Source organism: Buceros rhinoceros, unplaced genomic scaffold (genome assembly GCF_000710305.1).
Source record: "Buceros rhinoceros silvestris isolate BGI_N320 unplaced genomic scaffold, ASM71030v1 scaffold19520, whole genome shotgun sequence".
NCBI classification, from domain to species: Eukaryota; Metazoa; Chordata; class Aves; order Bucerotiformes; family Bucerotidae; genus Buceros; species Buceros rhinoceros.
In genome coordinates this window covers 1-22,664 of record NW_010391520.1, presented here as the reverse complement: position 1 = coordinate 22,664, position 22,664 = coordinate 1, and the positions used below count along the sequence as shown (strand labels likewise).

Genomic DNA, 22,664 nt, shown 5'->3' with positions numbered 1-22,664 from the left:
CCTCAAAACCTGAGGTCGCAACATTCTGTTTTTTCTAACCATTTGAGTACTTTAAGGCCTTATTTTGCGAGGATATACTAGATGGAATTGGAGGCTGGAAGGCCGTTTTGCACTAAGTGCTGAAGTTTGGAATAGGTTCTTTTCAAACGGTATTCCCTGCGTGTGGCTAAACATAGGACTAAGAGCAGCATTCATCTCCTGATAACAGACTGCTTCTGCTGCGGATCTTTCCCCACCTTTGCTCTCTTGCAGGGATTAGCTGCTATCGAAGCAGCAATATGTAACAGAACAGGAGACGCTTTAACGATGTCTCCATTTACTGATGCTAGCAGGGTAATTATGGTGATTTTTTTCATGTATGGGGCTTTTCATAAGGGGCTTTTCTTCAATAAGCTTTTTTTCTTTTCCTTTACAGATTTCAAGCATGTGTTTATTTTGCATCTGTCTTTCAAGCTATGTCGTGTGGTATCCATTACTTAGCATCTGTGTTCATGGCTGTTACTCCTAACTTTGTATGTGGGATCCCTGGAAATGTGAGTAGCGTTCTTTTCTACAACTCATCCGAAGCAAGAATAGAGGACATCTGGACGCTGTGGACAGCAACAGAAAATTACATTGTGGTGCAGCTGGAAAATGGAGAAATTTGGGAACTTAATCAGTGCAGCAGATCCAAACGAGAAGTCGGTTTGCATCTGGCATATGAATACAGAGGCAACAGGTCCATATTTTCGTGTTCTGATGGATTCCTCTATGATGATACAAAGTGGAAGAGCACTGTTGTCACACAGTGGGATCTGGTCTGTGACCGAGAATGGCTTGCAAAATTAATCCAGCCTACATTCATGCTTGGAGTCTTGATTGGAGCGGTGATTTTTGGTGACGTTGCTGACAGGTAAAGCGCCATTCTCTGAAAATCGTAGCTTCAGACTGCTGTAACTCAACAATTCAGGAGGACTGGACATTGTTTTATTCACAGATGTGTTTAACTCAATTTCTTATTCTAATGTGAAGTACTAATTTTAAAATGTATTCACAGATCATTTGCCTTTAAATTTTTTTCATACTTTATATCCCCCATTTTTCTGGGCCTTGATCCCTCAAATTGCCCTGTGCAGCTAGTATCTGCCCTTAGATTAATTTGTTTTAATAGTTAGGATTAACAGCAACAGTAAGACCTGGGAGGAGATGTTCACCTTGTTTTCCATGAGAAGCGATTGCTCATGGAAAGACAGATCTTTATTTCTGGATATGATAAAAGCTGAAGGGCTACTGGAAGGTTAAAACCCATTTTAAAATCACAGATTTCCCAGCCTTGGTTGTGAGTACAGCTCTGTGGGGCTGATGCAAAGGCTTTGAGGGTTTGAGCAGGCTCCGCATTCTCAAAAGAAACACTCTTTTTCCTTGCTGACCGATTGTAGTTTTTCACTGGACAGTGGGCTTAAACTTTAGTCTCCCGAAGTTTAGTCCAGATAGAAGGAAAAACGCTTGTCAGTGAGCTGTGCTGTGGTGTCACTTATTTACCAACACGTACAAAGTTCTGTTGAGCAGGAGGACAGTCAGTCCGTGGAGGGACTCAGCCCAAGCAGTCCCTTGCTGACAGTGCCAAGGCTGCCCTTCAGCGTGTTCCCCTCCAACTCTTCCTCCCTGCATGTTTTCTCAGCATTAGAGCTGAACTCCGAGCAATAGTAAGATCCAGGACGTATGTCTGTATCCTCCTGCTTCTCTTGGTATTCTCTCTCAACACAGACACACATATTCCTGCCTCAGAAGAATGCCCAGCCATGCCCCTCTACCCATACGAGAGTCGAATGTCGAAGCGATGTTGTACTTGGTTTTGTCTCAGGCACGTTCTGTACCTGTGTTTTGCTTTGAAGACTGCTGTAGAGTTACTCATCCCTCTATAAAGGAGCTTGTTGACCAACAGCTCTGTTAGGTGGAGGGTGACGTTTTATCCCAGAGCTAATAGTATAAGCGGTAAAAGGAGGCCAGGAGTGTTGTTTTCTGGTTTTCCTTCCTTAGCATAACTCTGTGGTGTGACAGTTACAACAAGGGAATGGAAAAATGAAGATGGTCTTTTTGTTAATTTGGCTTTGAGCACACATGGAATCAATCCTGCCTCGATCCAAGGCTGTGTAAAACCGTGTTTAATACATAACCAGAATATAATGCCAACATCTGTTCTGTGTCCCTTTAAATCACTGATAACTTTAGTAATTAATACTCAGACATTATTTATAAGGTTGTGATTGTATTGTTCACATTTCTGGTAATTCAAGCCTTGGACAGCAGTTAAGATAAGACACACGTTCTGAGTTGCAGAATGATAACTGTAGATTTTATAGCCAAAAGTTGTTACTTTTCTGACACATCCTGGCTGGTGGGAAGTAAGTTTGTGGGTTCCTCCCATTCCCAATTAACAGATTCCCCAACAGAAGAGCTCTGACAGCTAGGACTTGCTGAGATCTCTTCTGTCAGGGATCAGAGACAAAATGCACATGACTCCAAGTCAAGGTTGGAGGAAAAGAGGAGTTTTTTTAATGTAGTACTGAAATACTCAAGAAGAAAAAACAACAAATCAGCCCCCCACCCCTGAACGTCCTCAAACTCTCTGTCTAAACACACTATCCACATCTGTGAAAAGCTGTTGGCAGTGGAGTAGGTAATAAGAGTCCAAGATATGTTATCAGGGATTCCACTCCTTTTGCGTGATAGAACGTAAGTGGATAGAATATCATGAACCCTTCACAGAGTCTTGTGCATCTACTGCAGATTTCTAGGTTTTCTCCTCAGATGAGCTTCTCATTAATAGCACGTTGCTCGACTTGGTCTATCTTCTCCCTGAGATACGAGAAGAAGATAAACACATAGAAGTGCCATTTTACTAAATGCCCTTCTTTTGCACTGGAAATCACTGTGTTGGTGATGGGAAGCTAATATTTGCCATGATTTTTTTGTTGCTGTTAGTATACTTAGCTTCCTGGGTTTGTGTGTCTGTATATTCATGCACGCGTGCTGTGATGCAATCAGAAAACACAGGGGAACTGTCTAATTGTCATTTATTAGAGAATCCAACTTCAACTAGGCAAAGAAATGTCACAGAGGCTTTTCATTGCTATCGCAATTGGTTACTTCAGCAAGAGATGCCATGTATTATCCCAGCTAACTTTTATTAGAAATTATTAACTAGTTGTAATGTAAACTATTTGACGAAGCGAGTCTTACCTACTGACCTCATCAATAAGAGATGGTAAATTTGCGGATTAGTTTCAGAGAAGCAAAACTTGAAACTAGAGGTGAGCATACGTGATGCCCACTTCTGTACATCGCTTCCAGCCAAGAATTGTGGAACACAAGTCCCGTCCATGGGAGCTTCCTTTCTTTTGGCAGTTGGAATTGCTGAAAAATTAATACCAGTGACTAAAGCAGAGTTTCTGTGGAGGCTGAAAGTGTTAAGCGCGGTATCTTCAGACTCACTTCCAGGTAGGCTCTCTGGAGTTGCAGGTGTATTTTAATGGAATGTTTGTGGTTATTCACAATTTTATTACTGCTCTGATTTACAGACTGGGAAGAAAGCGTGTTATGTGGTTCACAAGTGCTGGTCAGTATGTATTTGGCATCGCAGTGGCCTTCACGTTTGACTACTACAGTTTCGTGATTGTGCGCTTTCTCCTCGCTATGGTAAGAAGGGATGTTCACCCTGGCTCCTACGTGTCATTTCCCACCCCTTCTCAGGAAAACCTCCCTTTTGTTATTTATTATTTCCTGCCCTACTTCATTATTCTAAAGCCCCCTCTGTTGCACTTATTTCAGCAGAGCAGGGAGAGTCTGAATGTTCTTGGACCACAGCACTTTTCCTCTTTGAATTAATAGAAAGCGCCTGTATGAAGCAGTGTTTGGTACTTCCTCCATCCCAACCTCTGCTGGACTGGTAATTAAATACCAAGTGTGAGCAGAAAACTCTGGATTCTGCGTTGCAGCTGCCATTGCATTTCTCCTTATTGTTAGAAATAGAGTGTATTTTTCTTAAAATAACACATCTATAAGAAGTATGATTTTTATCTCTGCCGTTTTGAGTGATGGAGGAGAGGTGCACGTTTTCTCTTCCACGCATCTCTTCAGTCTTTTAAGCTACACATGGAATTCTAAAAACATAGGTGGACATGTTTAACACCTTGATGTTTATAGTGTGCTTAAGGGTATTCCAGTACATGTTTATGTGTCCCTATACCACATACTTACATAGATATCTATGATATATATCCAGTATATGATATCTAGTCGATGTTTATACATAGTAACCAATTTTAAATTAGTATTTTACATCCCAAAGTCTAATATTTGTAGACTTTCACCTTAAAATGCATAAAGAAATTAGAATGCTATCACAATAAAAATTATGTAGCTCATCTAAAGTAGGTTAGAAATTTGAAAATAAACCCATAATTTATTTTATTCCTACTGCTAGTGCATTAGTCAAGACAGGACCGTACACTGGCAGCTCCTTTTCCCTGATTAGAGCTCAGAAGGGTTTCCTAGCAGGAAAAACAGCATGGGCATGTCATCCTTGAACAGCGAGCTCAACTGCAGTCCCTTTACTGACTCCCTTGACTGTTGATGCTCGGGGCTGTAGTGGTCCGGAAAAGCAAAAAGCTCTGACCAGAGCAGCGCTGTAGGTTTTAACTGACCACTGGGACTGATGTGCAAGATGGAGGTCTAAAGATGCAGCCCCGTGCCACTGGGATCAGCACCCTTTCCTGTCAGGTTCAGCGGGTTCTGAATCAGGGATTATTCACTGAAAATTCATGATTCAAACCAATATACTGGAATATTTTCTAGCCTAGATTTTCTAGCTGTGTTTAGGTTTTTGAGATACCAAGAATTTGACCATTGCTAGAGAAATTGAAATATACCTATTTTCAATAATATAAATAATGTTCAATGAAGAAATGCTGTAATGGAAAACATGCCAGTAATTGCATTCACTAGATCATGCATGAGAACCTATAACCATATATAAGAGATTCCTTTCTGACATTGCAAAAATTTGATTTAATGATATGGTTTACAGGGGTGTGGAAGGTAATTCTCAGTAAATTTCCAGCTCCCTGATATACAGATTATTAATAGTCTATTTAAAAGCCAAGTTCGAGATTTTCAGAAGTGGCAATTATTTCAGGGGACCTTATTTTCCTAAACATACAGTTTGCCCAGTAAAGAGATCGGGTTTTTGGAGCCGAAGGGTTTAGTGGCGTCAGCAAATTAGGCTCTTCTTCAGGTGTCTCTTGCTGGTTCTCCCCACTACAGAGTAGCATCCAAAATCATTTCACATTTTTAAATACAGTGTCCCTCTGGGCAGTCTGAAGGTTTGAGTTAACTTCTCCAGCAGATTTGTTTTCAGGGTTGCCTTTTTTCCTGTCAGTGTGGGGCATGCCAGTGTGGTGGCAATTAGGTGTACACAGATGTGGAACACTGATAGCTGTTTGGTTTTGCTGGTGTTGCACGGGAAGAGTTAATAGAAACCTCACTCTTTTTTTTTTTTTTTTTCCCCCTCTCTCTCCCACCCCTCCAGGTTTCCAGTGGCTATCTGGTTGTGGCTTTTGTTTACGTGACTGAATTTGTTGGCATTAAAGCACGAACCTGGGCTTCTATGCATGTCCATGCTTTTTTTGCTGTAGGAATTATGGTTGTGGCACTCGTGGGATTTTTGGTTCGGACCTGGTGGGTCTATCAGATATTTCTTTCCATAGCAACTCTTCCCTTTGTCTTGTGCTGCTGGATGCTCCCAGAAACACCTTTGTGGCTCATGTCAGAGGAAAAATATGAAGATGCACAGAAAGTAATTAATGTAATGGCAAGATGGAATCAAGTAAGCACTCCCTGCAAAGTTTCTGAACTGTGTTCAGTCCAACAAGATGACCTAGTCAGTGGCAGAATGGGTGACAATGACACATCTTCAGCAAAGAAGCACAACATCTTAGACCTGTTTTGTAACTGGCACATTGCAAGAAGGACCATCACAGTCTGGCTGATCTGGTTCACTGGGAGCTTGGGGTACTACGTCTTCTCCCTCAGTTCTGTCAATCTAGGAGGCAATGAATATTTAAATCTCTTTCTCATAGGTAAATATTTTTGTACCTTATTCTATTTATGACAGAACTAGAAATGTAGATAGATTTGACAGCAATTTTTTTAACTTTGTTCATTCAGTTATGAACCTTGTTCAAAAAGTTTCTTGCTATAGCTTCATAAAGTTGACTAACACGGATGGGGTATCATTGACTCCAGATTTCACTATTTTGGAGAAAAAAGAGAATTTAAAATTTGTTGGTGTACAAAATTCTTCTCTGTCTTTGTGATTGTAAAACCATATTCTGCTTGTCTCCTCTTTGCCCTGCAAGCGTGTAGCAGATCCACACAGACACCAAGGGAAGCAGACCAGCAACCCAGAATTCCCACAGCTCTGTTAACGGCACAAACTACCAAAACAAGAGAAAAAAAGTTACTCCTTTAATCACTTACGGTCATGATACATTGAGTCTGGCTGTGTAGAAAATAGATTCATAGTTCTCAGAAGCAAGGGTAATTCTAATTTTTCTCAAAAGTATATTTTAATGTGGTTGCAGTAGTCTTTTGATTTTGTCAGTCTGCCTGTAATCTTCCTCTGGTATGTAAGTTGTTTATAAAGGCGGCTCAGCGCCTAATCCAAAAGTTGTTAAAATGAGTGGAAATACTCCATTGACTTCAGAAGGCTCTAGATGAGGCATGTGGCTCCGAGCCAGCGAAGAATTAAATCATGCACTTTGCATTATGCAACTGAGTATTCTCAGTCAAGTGAATGTGACTGTTCATGTCCGTGAGCCCACGGAAGGACTGGCACTCGTGAGTTCGGTGTGTGTTGTCACGTGTCACAGCGTATCGGTAGGCTGACGTGTTGAGGAGGGGATGCTCGTGTTGCACGGGTAACTAAACTGTTACGCTGAGTACAGCGTGTAAATCACTGTATCCACCTCTTCCAAAAATATTTTAGCAGACTAGCAAACACTGAATAATTGCAATCTGTTTTCTCAACACGAGTGCGAGAGATCGTTTCCTGGTATTACCGGTGTGTACAGACTATACGTGCTTAGGAAAGGAATGTGGCGCGTTTGTTCAGGGCTGTATCTTACATTCTCCCTTGATTTTACATTGGACAAAGTAGCATTCTTCATGAGCAAGTTGATTTAGGACTTGTCCGAGCTGGCTTAGGCCCAGTATAATTTGCTTAGGGACAAATCCTGTTTACACAGGGTTTGTGAACAGTCCTGGCCAAACGCCACTTCCTTTAGAGCTGCAGAAGTTTTTCTCTGGAATGAGACAGTGGGAAGAGATGATCTGAGTAAGAGAGGGGTATTTTAAGCAGCTGCCCTCTTTTTAATGGAGAAGAGAGAAAGCTGGAGAGCCACACTCTCTGTCTTTGTGGAGCTGACTCAGGAAACCGGAGCTGGAGAGACCTCGCTTGCATGTCACGTTGCGGGGATTTTGGGGTGAAGCGGGGGAAGGTGCCTGTGGCTTCAGTTCTGTGTCCCAGTGGAAGACGGCCGGTTCCGAGGGGTGCGTTGGTGCGACACTGGCAGTATTCCTTGTTGGCATGCCTGAGCTGTTGTTGTGCAAGTGCCTGAAGCAGAGGAGGAGCAAATGGAGACCTTTCAGACACAAGTGCCATAAAAGCAGGATCGTGACCTGCTGTTTTCTGTAATTTTCCACCCCAAAGAGAACTGAAACTGCTCTGTGCCATGAAAGCTGTTTTCCTTGTCCTTCTCCATCCCCCACTACCATATTTTAGGCCATTTTTCAGCCTTCTGTTGCCATTTCTGTTACCAAATGAACTAGTCCCAGATACTAGTTATCTCTAGATTTTACTCATCTATTACCCTCTAGCTTAAATTAATCCTTATAAAGAGGAAGTAAAAGTTATAACATGAATGTGTGTAATTGTAACTTAAAACTAAATAATTTCATACTGACAGGTGCTGTGGAGTTGCCTTGCTATATCATTGCTTGCATTGGGATGGACAAACTGGGAAGGAGAAACACACTCATTCCGTTCCTTATTTTAAGTGCACTGATCTGTGTTTTAATTATGTTCATACCTCAGGTTAGTCACGTATTGTTGAAAGTGTTCCTAAAGTAGAAATTGATTTTAAAGGCTCTTAAGTCTGCAGATGCAGCTGCGCTTTCTCAGTCACCTAATTGACTAAAGGCTGTTTTTAAATGGCAGCTGCTAGTCTAAGGCAGATTTCTGTATTTTCAGTACAGGTTTCACTGTCATTGCTGGAGACACATGTAAAGTGTTCCCTGGGCTTCAGTGAACCAGCACTGGTAAAAAGCGATATGGACGCTAGTTACTTACTGAGACCGATTTTTAAAAAGCAGGCAATAACTAGTGCTTATTGTTTAAAGAAGGGTCACAACTTTGAAAGGCTTTAAATTAAAGTTTGGAACAGTGTTATTCTCTGGTGATTTATGTATTTGTGCTCTCTTACAATAGGATTTCAATATATTAATTGTCTTAGCAAATATGGCTGGAAAATTTTCCATAGGTGTGGCATTTGGCCTTATCTATCTCTACACAGCAGAACTGTACCCAACAATTGTAAGGTAAGAACCTTCAACAGATGTGTATTTTTTGTTCCTTTGCTGTTATTTCCTCTCCTTTGTTATGCTGCTGTGGCAGATCCAGCAGCTCTTGCCATCAGTGGTGGTGGTCTGAAAGACTTGGGATGAGATGAGTTCCCCAGCTTCTTTCAGAGTAGTCTAGTATTTGGCTGTACCATGAATTTTTAATTATTTTTCATTCCATATGCATTGACTGGTTTCATTGGGGAACTAGAAGAATACTCGATACTTCCTTAAATGATATTTATGCCTTTCTTAAAAGCCCTGGTCGTTCATCCTGTGATCTATGCTGAATGACAATTATATTTTTAATCTTCATTATAGAAGCAGCTGAATTTCACCGCAACATAAATTTACATTGGTGCGGCTTTAGCTTCCTACTGTACTTGCTTAAGGACACATATGCTACTGATGTTTTCAGTGTCTGCATTTCTAGTTGTTTCCTTTATCTGCTAGAGTTCTTATCTAAGCCTTTGTTTTACGTGTAGATCACTTGCTGTTGGAAGTGGAAGCATGATGTGCCGTGTGGGAAGTGTGGTTGCTCCTTTCTGTGTGTATCTGAGAAGCGTTTGGATTTTCATGCCACTTGTAAGTATTTATTTCAATGGTGCATGTTTCTGGTTTTAAAAAGATGTATGTATCACTTGGTTTCTCAGGAACCAAAAGCTGAACTTTTATTTTTAAAAAGAAATGGAGTGAACCAATCTAGTTCTAAATATTAGCAACTTCATGTTGATAGAAGGATGCAGCTAAAGCAAAAGGGAGACTTTGAGTCGCTGAAATATTTTGAAATGTTTTTATGTTGGAAGACTTAAGAATATTTATGCATTGAATCTTAGTATAAAATGGATTAAAATATTTTCCCTAAAAATACACATCTGCCATGTAACATTTAGAAAGTGTCATAGTCCTTACTTCTTTACTCTGCAGGCCTTGCAGCTCTTGACCATGCTCCTGATTTATTCTTACCCTTTCTCAAAGATAGAGTTCTTCCATTCTTGGAATTCAGTACAGGTAGCTGATTTTTTCTTATGTTATTCCTTAATCTTTTCCATGAGTCCCTAGGACGTTGCATCTTTGGAATAGCTTTCCAAAAGATCAAGAATGACTTGTGCTTACTCTACCTAGTCTTCATAGCTGTCCCAAAACCTGAACAAAACAATTCATGAGATCAAGAAAGAGAACCAAATGATGTATTGATGAGGTTCACAGTGACTTTGACAAGCAACAGAACCTTGGATGCCTTAAGCACATCCTATTGTAGGTAACTGAAGGCCGTGCCGCCGCTAGGATCTGACTTCTATCACCAGAGGTGGGGCCATTGCTTTGTGGACTTTGGACATTTTGTCTGCATTACGTAGCTTCATATCCATTTTGGACAAAATATTTTATGTATTTCCAGCTCACAGATGAATCATATTTTTTTATTATATTTCTGTAATGAAGCATTTGATGCTTCAAAATCCCCTTTTTCCTCCTGATGGATAATTTATGCCCATATATGTAAAACCAGAAAGAATTACAAAGTTTGTATTAAAGCTTTAATAGAGAAGAGTTTATTAATGATTTTAAAAGTTGAGTTCTTTCAAAAACCCCTTAGAATTCACAGGAAACCAGTGTTATATGAAGATTATACATGTGAGAATGTGAAAATGTAATAGGATGTGTCTTTAACCTGGATTCTTACTCTAGTTTTGTCTACCCCATTGGAATTTCCTGAAGAAGTGGCATTGTGTGCTTTTGATTTTGTAACTGTAAAATCTTCAGTCATAGATGCTAGACATTGGTGTCAGAGAATTCTTGGGAACTCATTTCCTTATTTAAATTAATGATGTTCAATTTTGGGGGGTGAAAACTACAGATGACTTTATTCCCTCAAGCTCCTAAAAAATGGGGTTTTTTTTCTTAATAATAGCCCCATACAAACCAAGATATCATCCCAGAAAAGACGAAGAAACATTTGCACAACAGAGCGGTCATGAGGGAACATTCTTTTTCTCTTGTCAGTGTTTTGGCTTTACTGGCTGAGATAAACTTTATCTGTGCAGAAGTGCTGCAGTTAAACCACAGACTGGGAGTGTGGGAGAGCAGTGCAAAGGGCAGCATGAACAGAGGAATTATTTCAGCTATGAACAACTCTCGGTGTACAAAAAGTACCCAGTGTATTTGTAGAATTGTGTGCCATAGTTCACAGCGAGCATGTTTTCATTATTAGCTCCTAGAATAAAACCTGTGTCGGTTTATTAAAAAGGCTTGTCTTGAATTGGAGCGGATCACGCCAGGTCTGAGGGCAGGTGAGTGGTTTGGAACGGCAATGAAATGAAAGGGATTACAGTTGTAAGTAAACTGCTCTACATCATGCTGATCTACTGTATACCCCACACATTGTCGAGCAGTCGCTACTGCTGCCTGTTTGACAGTCTGCCTCGTGTACAGTTGTGCCACCTGTGAGTAGTGCAGGCATCTCCTTGGAATGCCTACAAGGCATGAGTTACTTGCCCAGTGCATTTCTTATGTGACAGCTTTCTCCAAAACTTACAGGAAAGCAAACGTTCCGTGTATAACGTGTTTCTGTTTCTCAGCTGGTAAGAATTAGCCCTTTAACAGACTGGATTTTTCTCTCAGATAAACCATAAGTTATCAATTAAAAAAACCAACTCCACGGAGGTCAGTAAAGTTAAATGAGTGCAAATCCTGTGCCTAATACTAGTGGATTTTCAGAACAAAATTTAACCTTTTTTTGTTGAAGTAGTAATAACCTTTATTTTGTTGAAGTAGGAATTCTGTAAATCACATTTTAGATTGGTTCAGAGACATCAGATGTGGATGTAAATATAAATAGCAGACTAGAATAATCATTTGTTCTTAGAAGTGAAAGTATTATGTTGCAGGGATATTTAATTCCAATTATCTTTTGTTCTAGATTAAATATATTAAGTCCTGGTCTTAGAGCACTGTGAAATTAAAACTTTTGCTCCAGATAGGGAGGAGAACACATGAAAAATGGTGGGAAATCTTTTTTTGAAGTCTTTTTTTATGATAGCTGTTAGAAGCTGCTGGCTGTACTGAAGTGCTGGGAATACTCTGAGAGTTTGACTAAGCAGAAAGTCAGATTTCAAATTAAGACCCTGAAAAAGAAAAGAATTTAAGCAGGTACTCCTGTCAAATTAACTTCAACGGAGCTGAAACATACCTGAGTACTTTGTACAATACTAACACGTTAAACCATAAGCATTCATACATCAGAAGAACATTTCCTGATGCTGAATTATACATGTTAAATAGTTCATACATATAAAATACACACCTTTGTTATGAGCAAGCAAAGGGCTAAATTACTTCAGATGCCTCCTGAAGAAGTATGCCAAGATAAGACCGCAAAAGACTTGCTTTGACTAAATATAAATAACGTCATTGATAAGAGTGGTTACTGCCTCTGAAAAGGTGGGTGACATTGAGAAGTCCTTGCATTAATATGCTGTGACTTCATTCTTCATACTCTGTCTTCTGCAGGAAATACTGGAACTTGCTTTGTAGGATCAGGGAGGAGGGAACACACTGAATTAGTAGAGGTGCAGCAGCTTTCACACCGGGAGAAAAAAAAAGCCCTAACACTTGATGTAATAGAGTTAAGAGAGCTGAGATGAAAAGGCAGGAAAGACGGTGGTGTGTACGCTCACAGAATAGTGAGAGTTTGCAGGGGAGTAAGAGGCAGGTTCTTGAGGAAGAACCACGAGAAGAATGCGAAGTGTCTAAAAGACTGACTGAAACAGAGAAGACACGCATACTCAGAGCGCACAGTGGGGCTTTAAACTTGTTCTCTTTGGCATCACTAGTGACCCTGTTCTCATAAACTTCGGATACTCGGTGTCCGTATGTTTCGATATACTTTGCAGTCCTCAATATCCTCAAATACAAACTTTGCAGCCTAAAGAATGTGCATTAGAGAAGTTAACGTGCAGTAGCTGCCATCCATCAGTTCATTCTGTCTTGCCATGGCAGAAAATTGCGTTTTGATAGTGACGAAGAGTTTTGACACTCAGAGGTCAGACTTTAATATTTTGGAATATGTTTTTAAATATGACTCCTGCTGCATGTATATATGTATATGTAGCATGTATATGCTACATATATATAAATTCTACCAGAATTTCCCTCAGTTTGTCCCTCAGTGCCATATCCTCTGGTTCTGATACTGCTAGGATTTTTTTAATTTTATTTTTCATGGTGAGAACATGACTATTCTATTTTCATGGTAGCCTATAGTAGTTAACAGTATTTTGCTTAACATTTTGCCAGCCTCTCCATTTAATACGAGTGCGAAAAGAGGAGTGTATGCAACAGCGTGAATTCTGCTTCTCAAAAGAACGCTTAAGACAAGCTGTCCTCTTCTTTTGGAGGGGAAGGAAAGCAAAAGCAGCGTGTTGCATGTGCATGAAAATAGCACTGCTCAAGGTTACAATGGAAAATTCCAGTTTTAAAGCATCTCTTTGTCTTAAAGCCTGGCTTAGCTGCAGATGGTAGCTGGCCAGTTCTTGCCTCAAGCTCTGTGTGAGAGACACAGGCATAGTAACTGCAAATGTTCTCCTTCATACTTGGAAAGAAAGCCTTAAACAAACAGGACAGACCTGAGAATCAGCACAGAGCGAGAGATAAACATAATACAGCATCAAAGTGCAGAGTCATAAAATGGAAAAACACTGAGGCCAGGCGTGACGAGCTGTGTGGAGGCTTTTCTATCAAGAGACAGTTGAGTCATCTGTAACCCGGTGTTGGAAGAATGTCAGGTTTTTAATGCTGTACTTCAGAGGATCAAAGTGTGATTTGTTCTGTTAGAATGAGACACAGAAATGACAGGAAAGGAAAGACAGCTGTGGAGCATCGTGTACTTCTGTAACTACCCCACATGATCCTGATGCTTGCAGCACTCGTGCTGAAGTGAGCAGTCCTTAGGGAACTGTGTACACTGTGGACAAACTCAAGATGGGATCCCAGTGCAAATGTCAGCAGATGCCTGCTCCCCTCATAGCTCTTTGAAACTGGGCCTAGCACGGTGTGCCTGTTGAGAGCTAGCTCGTTATCTGCTCAAGAGCTCTCCTGAGCAGGAACGTGCGCTTTTGTGGCTGCAGGCCAACGAGCCGTGCTGAGAAATGCCAGTCTGGCTTTGTGCAGAGGAACAGGGACAGGGGGAAGAGGTTCAGGAGCTGGAGCGTGACTTGAGATTACAGGAGGCAGGAAAATGTAGCCCTGTGAACTTGCAGTCCTAGAATGAGTTCTTAAATACTTACCCAATAGTAGAAATGAAAAAAATGTGTGTATCGTTTTCTCAAACAGGATTATTCCTGCTTGCACTGCATTGATCCCTTGTGCACAAAACACTTCACTTGCTCTTCATTAATTTTGCTGCATAATCTTGCATTTATGCAACAAAAAAAAGCAGATCTTTTATGCAGTCAACATTTAATACTTACGATCTTTGCTTTACATTACAGTTCCTCCCACTTTATTTTAAATGTACTCTCAAGCAAGATCAAAGATACACATAACCTGAAAGACATTTCTACCTTTACAGCTACTGTTTATTTCTTCTAGTTGATCGTTGGAATCATGGCGCTTCTGAGCGGAATATTAACGATAATGCTTCCAGAAACACTGGGAAAACCATTGACTAATACTTTGGAGGAAGCCACAGAAATGGGAAGAAAGAAGGAAAGCTGTTTGGAAAAGACTCCTCCAGCACATGGTGGTGCAGCAGTAGAAAAGATAGAGATGTTTGGTCAAGAAACGGTCAGCGCTGAGAAATAAAGCAACAGCAAAATGGCTGTTGCCAGTTTTAATCATTACCTAATTTTTAAGATCTTTTCATGCGAGAAATGCGACCTCTAATACCTGTGCCTTTTACTTTGTATCCGTTCTTGCCTTTTGAATAGAGCAAGTATATAAAAACTTCTCCACGTGACTGAGGAACTGCAGAAAATCCGATAGGATTTCTAGCTCCCTTGTCAAACTCACCCAGACTTCCGAAAACCTACCTGACTTGCTGTGACCAGTTGGAATGATTACTTTAAATGTTGGAACCTACCTGATAACGCCTGTGTCAAAAATCTGCCAATTCTTTGTTTCACGTTTTCTGCCATTAGATTTGTAAACCCACCGCAAAGTGCCCTGTCCGCTCTTGCCATGTTGCAGCTGACCGTTACAGGCTTGAGACCTCAAAACAGAGTAAACTCAGACTGTTATGATTCAAGAGAGAAGCCTTAACATTGTGTAAAGTCATACCTGTAATTTTAAACTAGTTTATTCCTTTGTTTTTCTTCAAGTTTTCTACTAGTAAAGGTGCCATTGCTAGCACAGGATTCTGTGGAACAGCTTCAGACTGGAACAGATTATACCAAGTTTGCCAAATGTGCAAAGAGTTTGTATATTCATTCTGTTGAATGGCAAACGTATTTTTATTAGTGGTTTTATTAGAAAAAAATCCTCACTGGGTCTACTGCTGTCTTAGTAAGTTCTTTTTAGTGTAGGTAAAATTAAAATGCCTGATGCCTTTGAAAGTTGTATTCATTCCAGACCATTATTTCAGTGCTCCCCTCTTCACTTCTTTCAGCTCATAACTTTTAAGAGCAGTTGCCAGATGCCTCCATCAAGGCCTTCTCAGTCCTCAGTGGAGAAGACTAAGCAGCGTATGGGTCTAAATCAGGCTCTCTGCACAGAGGTGGGCTGTTACTACTGCCTGTGGAGTAGACGTCATATCTACACACCATTTTTCTTATCTGTCAGCTGTCTGTAGGCCATTTTTTCCTTATACCACAGAAAATCAGTTAGAAAAGTGTAATTTTAATAACGGTAGCTGGAGGACACCACTCAGTAGAAGAATTCCCAGCTTACTCTAGTAGTTTTAGTCGAAGTGTCAAATGTCTCATTGTAGCGACACCTCATGCACACAGCAACGCTTGCTTGCTGGTGCCATGATTCTGTCTTATAACTGTGGACCACAAAACCCGATAGATCAGAATGCATTGTCCTGGCTGCTGCTTTTATGGCTTTCAGACCCACCTCCTCTTTTTCAGCCTACCTTGCCATGTACCCCAAAATAAGAGCTCTACATTACTGTAGATCATTTTTTCATATGCTGTAGAGCTTAATGGTCACATTTTCCAATTTTATCTGCACAGTCATGTTAGTTTCAATGACTTCTGAAACCAGAATAACGGTTTATATCGCCTTATAATTTTTTTTTTCTTCACTGCACTGTCCAAGTGTATCCTGATATTTGGACAAAATCATGTCCTTTGTGAGGACTGACATGCTCTGAAGTAAGCAAAAATCAGTAAGTTTAAGTTCAGGGAGTTTCTGTGTGCTAGTTACATGGAAAGCAGAAAGGAATCCCTTTGCTCCCTTCAGTTCTGTGGGTGTTCCAGTATTCGCAGAGAAAACCTCTAAAGACAACTGCATAGAATATTATGGCTTCTGTCCAGATACATTAGTTTGGCAAAAGCACGTGCTTAACCTTACCCGCGTGAGTAATCGCATCATTATTCAGAGAACGACTTGAATACATGCTTTGATGACTCAAGATAAGATTACTCACATCCTGTGGATTTTACTTTGCTGAAGAGCAGACCTAGTATTCTTCCACTGCTTTGGGTTCCCCGTCCGCTCACCAGAGCAGAACTCTTCTTATCTGCAAGATCCGTTGCCAAACCCTGCATGCCCTGCCTTAAACAAGGGTTTAACCGTGCTGAAAAAGAGAATGTCATGCAACACACCTAACAAGGAATTAAACCGGTACTGTCTGACATTACAGCCACCCTCCTACCAAACCGAGCTCTGGGTAATTGCATTCTTTCGGGGTTCTTTCACACCGATACTCCCTCTTTTATTAGTACGAGGTCCTGTCTTAAACTCCGTAGTCTTGAGTGCCACGGACAGTATAATCTATTTCTAACAAGGTACTAAAGAAAAATTCAAATTAATTTTTCTGCTTCCTTACCTGCTGAATAACCGATTTGCAGGTTACCCTGCTAAGAACAGTCAGTGCATGTTCTGTGTCCCTTCGACTTGAGGGTTTCAGGAGATGGTCATCTGTAATCAGTATAGGTAAGGTAAAGGAAAAAAAAAAAAAGAAACACACAAAGATACAGAGCAATGCTTATGGGCTAAAATATAATGATGATTCTGAAACACAGTGTGGCTTGATGGCTTTTAACCCTGAAAGCCAGTTCCTTCTGTCACTGAAGTCAGTTGGTGTTTGGTCTCTGGTTCAAATGAGACCTGAATTTCCCTGAATTAATGATGTTCCCTTTTTCCCTGGAAATAAAAAAATTTATTGATCTACAGGTACACCTGTTGTGATTTTATGCATAAATCGCTTGGAGGATGCCTTGAGGTATCTTACTCTTTAACCTGAGGAAGCATATTACTGTGAAAAAGGAAATAGCACGTGTGTCTCTAGCATTTCTGTTTGGCTGGTTTTTTCCATAAGGGCAAAAATAGATTTAACACTGGTCATACCGGTACATTATAACCGCAGTGTAGACAGGGTGAGTTGATTTCTTTCTCTTAAATATTCATAATCTAAATCCTCTCACAAGACAGCGCGGAGTTTGAGAACAAAGCCTTCTGTTCCTGTGGGGCATATTTTCCTCTCGATGCTCATAAAAATAATTCCTTTTATTAGTTTCTTACCTGACTCCTTAAGTTCCTCTGTGTTTGCATTTGTCACCTCTATCTTAGTCCAGATTTACTGTGCTAACCAACGTCTCTGGAGTTAACATAATGCTTTTATGAGATACTGGATTAGAATTCTTGTCTGTCTTAATTGCTGGTCACTGTTGCACAATGACAGATGTTTTAGTCCTAAATTTTATATTATATTTTATTAGACAGTCTTGCAGTTTATTAAGGACATACTTTCTGGCTTAAATACAGGAATGAGAGCAATTATTATTAGTTTAATGATAACTGAAGAAAAATAGTAAGCAAATGTGTTTGATACTTTGAATCTGTATTTTAAAACGAGGAGGCATGATGCCAGCAAGGTGTTTGTGTCTGCAAACAGGAGAGTCTGGATTCATCCTGTGCCGTTTACAAGCATCTTAAAGATACTTGTCTGAATCCCAGAACGGTTTTGTAGGGGAGAAAACAAAGATTTAAAGAAAAAAAAAAAAAAAAGATGGGTGTCAACAAAAGAACAATTTTATTCTACCAGGAACATCTCTAGTAAGTGCAGTCAGGCAGTATTTGCGTTGTTACGTCTCTCGTGAAGAAATGTAAAAGCACATCTATGTACTGGTAACCTAACAATGTGGTATGAGATTCTGTACCAGGTGGAGTGGGCATTTTGGTAACATGGGGGAAGTTTGTACTCATATGAGGGTGTTTGTTTGCCCAGAATATGTGGATTTAATGCCATGTATGTTAATGTTTTATTTTTCATGTGTATTTATTATCTGCAATTATGTGCAAGAATAAAGTCAAACACATGTTACTTAATCTTTACAGCTTTACAAAATTTAATGAACTCCTATCACCAGCCCTCGGTTTGGTATGTACTCCCTTGTAGGCTCTAGGCTGGTGCTTCAGCGTTGCGTGGAGATCCTGTGCTTTAGGCTGGCAAGTGTCCTGTGTGTATCTTTCCCCTGTTTGTGTTTGCCAGTGTAAACTGAGGGTGATGTGTTTGGGTGATGTGTTTGGTGGTGACTATGACCAAATGTGCATTAAAAATGCAACATGTTTTGCAGTTCAGTTGCAGGAAGAATATGATTCTTTTTTGCCTGTATTTGTATAAGCTGGCCGGGGCAGTAGTCCCTCAGACACCCTCAGTTATGACAAAAATAGCTGTAGATACTGTAGAATGGGTGTGAATTGATCATAAAAGAGAGTTGGTGACCATAGGAACTACAAAACAGTATAACTTGGTATTAAGTGGATGTGAAAACTAACTGTAACTGCCTTATGCAGGAATTGGAATGGGCAGACAGTGCAAGGAAGATGAGAATTACAGCAATTTATAGCCCTATTCTTTGTGATTTGTCCCCTTAGCTCTTCTCAGGAACCTATTTATTTTCCATTTCACTTAAATCTCTAATTAGTGCAAATTACTCAATTATCCATGCATATTTTATTAATCTTGGTTTTGCTGATCAAGTTACATCCATCGCTTGGCTTCATCATTTGTGTTTTAATGGCTTTTTATGTCCTTGCCCAAGTGATTTAGGTTCCTCCCTGAAAGTAACCAGAGTCAGTGGTTCAAATATTTGTTTGCTAAAGTTGAGAAAATTGAGTAATGCCTTATAATACCGATTTCAAGAGCACTGAGTTGAATGAAGCTGAGAAAAATCAAGCCTGAAACATGTATGCCTCAAATGAGGTGTCCTTTTTTTAACATGACTGATGATCTATAAAAATGATTGCAGAGATATTTGTACATAAACCCAGCTCTTTCAAAGAAATTACTGACCTAAGTTTATGAATAATCAGAAGTAATGGGGAATAAATATCTTACTTAGTGACAAACCAGCTCTTCTCCCTCTGCCTGTCTGTCTTATACACAGGCTTGGATACCACTCGGGTGTTTGTTGCAGATGAGTAGGATCCAGCTATGGAGTGTTCACAAGCACCTGGTTATTAATGTTGCCTCCTAATGTTCTGTGTGGAGATGAACTGACTTGCACGGGAATAGGGAAAAACCAGCACCAACGGGTGATCCAACCTAGTGGCCTTCTATGACAAACTGACTGCATCGGTGGACAAGGGAAGAGCTATGGATGCCTGCTCTCTGGTCTTCTGTAACGCCTTTCACATGGTCCCCCACAACATCCTTCTCTCTGAACTGGAGAGACATGGATTTGATGGGTGGACTGTTTGGAGGATGAGGAATTGGCTGGATGGCCTCATCCAGAGGGCAGTGGTCAGTGGCTTGATGTCTAAATGGCGATCAGTGACAAGTGATGTCCTTCAGGGGTCCATACTGGGACCAGTGCTGTTTAATGTCCTCACTGATGACATAGCGGGATCAAGTGCACCCTCAGCCAGTTTGCAGATGATGTCAAGCTGAGTGGTGCAGTTGACACACCTGAGGGATGAGATGCCATCTAGAGGGACCTGGACAAGCTGGAGAAGTGGGCCCATGTGAACCTCATGAGGTTCGTGAACCTCATGTGAACCTCATGGGGTGTCATGTGACCCAGCTGGCAAACAAGCACCACACAGCTGCTCTCTCACTCCAGGAAGGAGGAAATACAACAAAAAGGCTTAAAGGTTAGGACAAAGCACAGGGAGGGTTCACTCACTAGTTGTGGTCATGGGCAAAAGACAGACTGGCTTGGGAAACAAAATCAGTTTAATTTAAACAACAAAACCACCACCAATTCACCAAATGAATCAGAGTACAGCAGTGAGAAAAACAATGGGATCTTAAATGCATCTTCTTCCCACCCCTCCATTCTTTCCTGGATCCAGCTTTGCTACCTCCTGCTCCCCTACATGGTGCAGGGCAGGGCAAAGCAGAGGGTGGCAGTTGTGGTCAGTCCCAGTCCGCTCCATGTTGCTTCTGCCGCTCTTTCCTCTTCAAGGGAAACACTCCTCGCACTTCTCCCCTGTGGCAGTGTGGTTCCCATCCCACAGGAGACAGTCCTCCGTGAACTCCTCTAACTAGCGAGAGGGTCTCCTGCAGGCAGTGCTTCTCCCAGTGATGAACCGCCCCAGTGCAGGTCTCCATCAGAGCCATGGCATTTTTCAGGATCCGTTCCCTGTTCCAGCGTGTGCTCCTCCAGGGGCTGCAAATGGACCTTTTCTCCACCAGTGATCTCCGAGGACTGCAAGGACTCAGCCTCTACCTTGCTGCAGGCCAAAGGTCGGTGTCTGCTCTGGAGTGTCTCCCTGCCTCCTTCCTCACTAACCTGGGCGTCTGCATGAGTTGTCTCTCTCCCCGTCCTACTCCCTCCAAAACAAGAGAGCTCCCTAAACAGAAGGCCCTTGCCCAGCAGGTTTCCCCTCTTGAAGAGGTTTATCACAGAGGCACTGATTGGCTCGGGCTTCGCCAAACGCAGGGCCAACTTAGAGCCGGGGGAGTTTTGGTGAAGCTTCTTACAGGGGCCACACCAGCAGCTCCTCCCTGGCTACTGAAACCCCACCAGATGCAAACCCAACACGGGAGACAACACAAAGAAAAGGGAACGCTGAGGGGAAGGGGCTTAAGCACTGCTCAAGCTGGGTTTGGTGCTGTGCTGGGATGACGCCACCGGGCGCTGTTCAGGAACAGCTCCAAGTATGACCGGGGCTGTCTTCTGCGCCAGAAGGGCGGCACGCCCTTCCTGGGTGACCATATCGTTGCTCTCTGTCAAAGGGTACAATAGCCGCTATCGCAGGGTTTGTCAGGAGCGTTCTCGAAAGACGAGGTGGAAGTTGCACTTATAATTCTATTTAGCCAGTTATTTGTTAGTTCAAAATGACATTGCACAGTAGGGCTTCTTGTCTGTCATCATGCTTCCTTCCGTCCTTCACAGGAGAGCACCAACATCTGCAGCAAAAAACTTCTCATGTCTTGAAGGCCTCAATACGGACTGGCTGATCTTTGGTTAGTTTGCGAGTTACGCCAAAGAGGCTTTATATTGTGCTGTTGATTTTAGGGAAGAGCAGAAAAACAATGGCAGCACCTAAGAGTTGAAATTGTTTCCCCTGCATGGATAAACAAACGTGGTGGGGAGGGGAGGTCACACACCCGGGTCACATAGAAAGGACAAAGATTCTTCTCTATCCTAAAATACGGTGCACCTTAATTATGGGCACTTTAGCAAAACACCCGAGTGTGTTCACCCTTCTGAAATACTTTAGCCCATGGGAGAGTAAGGGTTTCTCAGTGAAATATTACTGTAAGTGCTGGTATCCCAAACCAGCTCGTATTGCCTGAGTCTCACCCTCAAGAAAGGACACACTGGGGATTCCCTGAAACGTTCAGCCTTGCACAGACATCTGACGTAGAAAGTGTCAATCCAAATCATTCAGATTTGGTGCTTATAAGCAATGAGAAACAGAATCTCAGGAGGAGAAACAGCAGGCAATTTTAATCTTAGCTGGCACCACCACCTCGTTTATATTTGAAGGAGCTTTCCATACGTGAAAGAGCTATAGCGGACACCCTGCAATGACTGAGAACAGCGTACGTTCTACAGTCAAGATACCAAGCCCTTCAATTATTTCATTCCTAATCAAGCAAACCTTCTCCGTTCTTCTGCCTCCCTCCCTGTCTTATTCAGTACCCTATTTTCAGAACACTCAGCAAAATCAAGCTACACTATAATTTTGGCAGAATTGTTCCTTTCACTGTTAAAGGAAAAAAACCCTAAAATTTGTGCATCTCAAAAGGTCAGTGATTATGTGTCGTTGCTTTATTTTTACCATGTAAGATCACAGCAAGATGGGGAGGCGAGAACAGCTGGTTGCGCGTTGCGTGTGCTGTTGCTGTGTGCACAGATGCCCTTTGGGCGGCTACTGGTCGGTGTTTAAATGGCTATGAAGAAAAAGACCTCCTTGGAAGATCCATGGCAAACGCTGTTGGACCGGGCTGGAGGGGCGTGGTCTGCAAACACTGTCCAGCTGATCCTCTTCAGGGACGAACGCTCGGGCTGTCAAATGTTAGCCACAATGTCCCGCCACGGGCAAATGCCCTGGAGCCAGGAAAACCCGGTGTAGCATCTCATCCTGCAGACAGGTTTGGTTTTGACAAACTTGTGTTTTGCTGTGGCAAATGATTAATCTGTTGAGTCCTGCCTGGCTGAGCTCATCGGGCAGTGGCAGTGTATCAGTGATTTGTTCTTCGTCATCCTGCGATGACCGAGATGGCCAGATCCAGGGACATGCCGTGTTCCTGCCATCCCGCCCTGCTAGCAGGGATTGTTCGAGCGCTGTGCCAGACTTGAGGCAGCTTCGGAAACATTCAGAACATAATTAATTGCTTGTAAGAGTGAGAAAAGACAATATATTCTGCGGACCCCTCGAGGATTCCT

At 41.6% G+C, this 22,664-nt stretch overlaps 1 protein-coding gene across 1 annotated transcript; it reads left to right on the top strand.

The window, feature by feature from the left end:
- Positions 1 to 416: 416 nt before the first annotated feature.
- Positions 417 to 14,529, top strand: SLC22A16 (solute carrier family 22 (organic cation/carnitine transporter), member 16). The gene is made up of 7 exons (XM_010142132.1): positions 417 to 892; positions 3,561 to 3,678; positions 5,570 to 6,119; positions 8,007 to 8,134; positions 8,528 to 8,637; positions 9,144 to 9,243; positions 14,248 to 14,529. The coding sequence occupies exons 1-7, from the start codon at positions 456 to 458 to the stop codon at positions 14,458 to 14,460; spliced, it is 1,656 nt and encodes a 551-aa protein (XP_010140434.1). The 5' UTR covers positions 417 to 455; the 3' UTR covers positions 14,461 to 14,529.
- Positions 14,530 to 22,664: the final 8,135 nt, after the last annotated feature.

What these genes read in the sequence shown, in the direction of transcription:
- SLC22A16 (XM_010142132.1), top strand. Translation starts at nt 456, where the DNA reads ATGTCGTGTGGTATCCATTACTTAGCATCTGTGTTCATGGCTGTTACT. An exon ending in TTTAAATCTCTTTCTCATAG is followed by an intron (nt 6,120 to 8,006) that starts GTAAATATTTTT and finishes TCATACTGACAG; the next exon opens with GTGCTGTGGAGTTGCCTTGC. An exon ending in TAATTATGTTCATACCTCAG is followed by an intron (nt 8,135 to 8,527) that starts GTTAGTCACGTA and finishes CTCTTACAATAG; the next exon opens with GATTTCAATATATTAATTGT.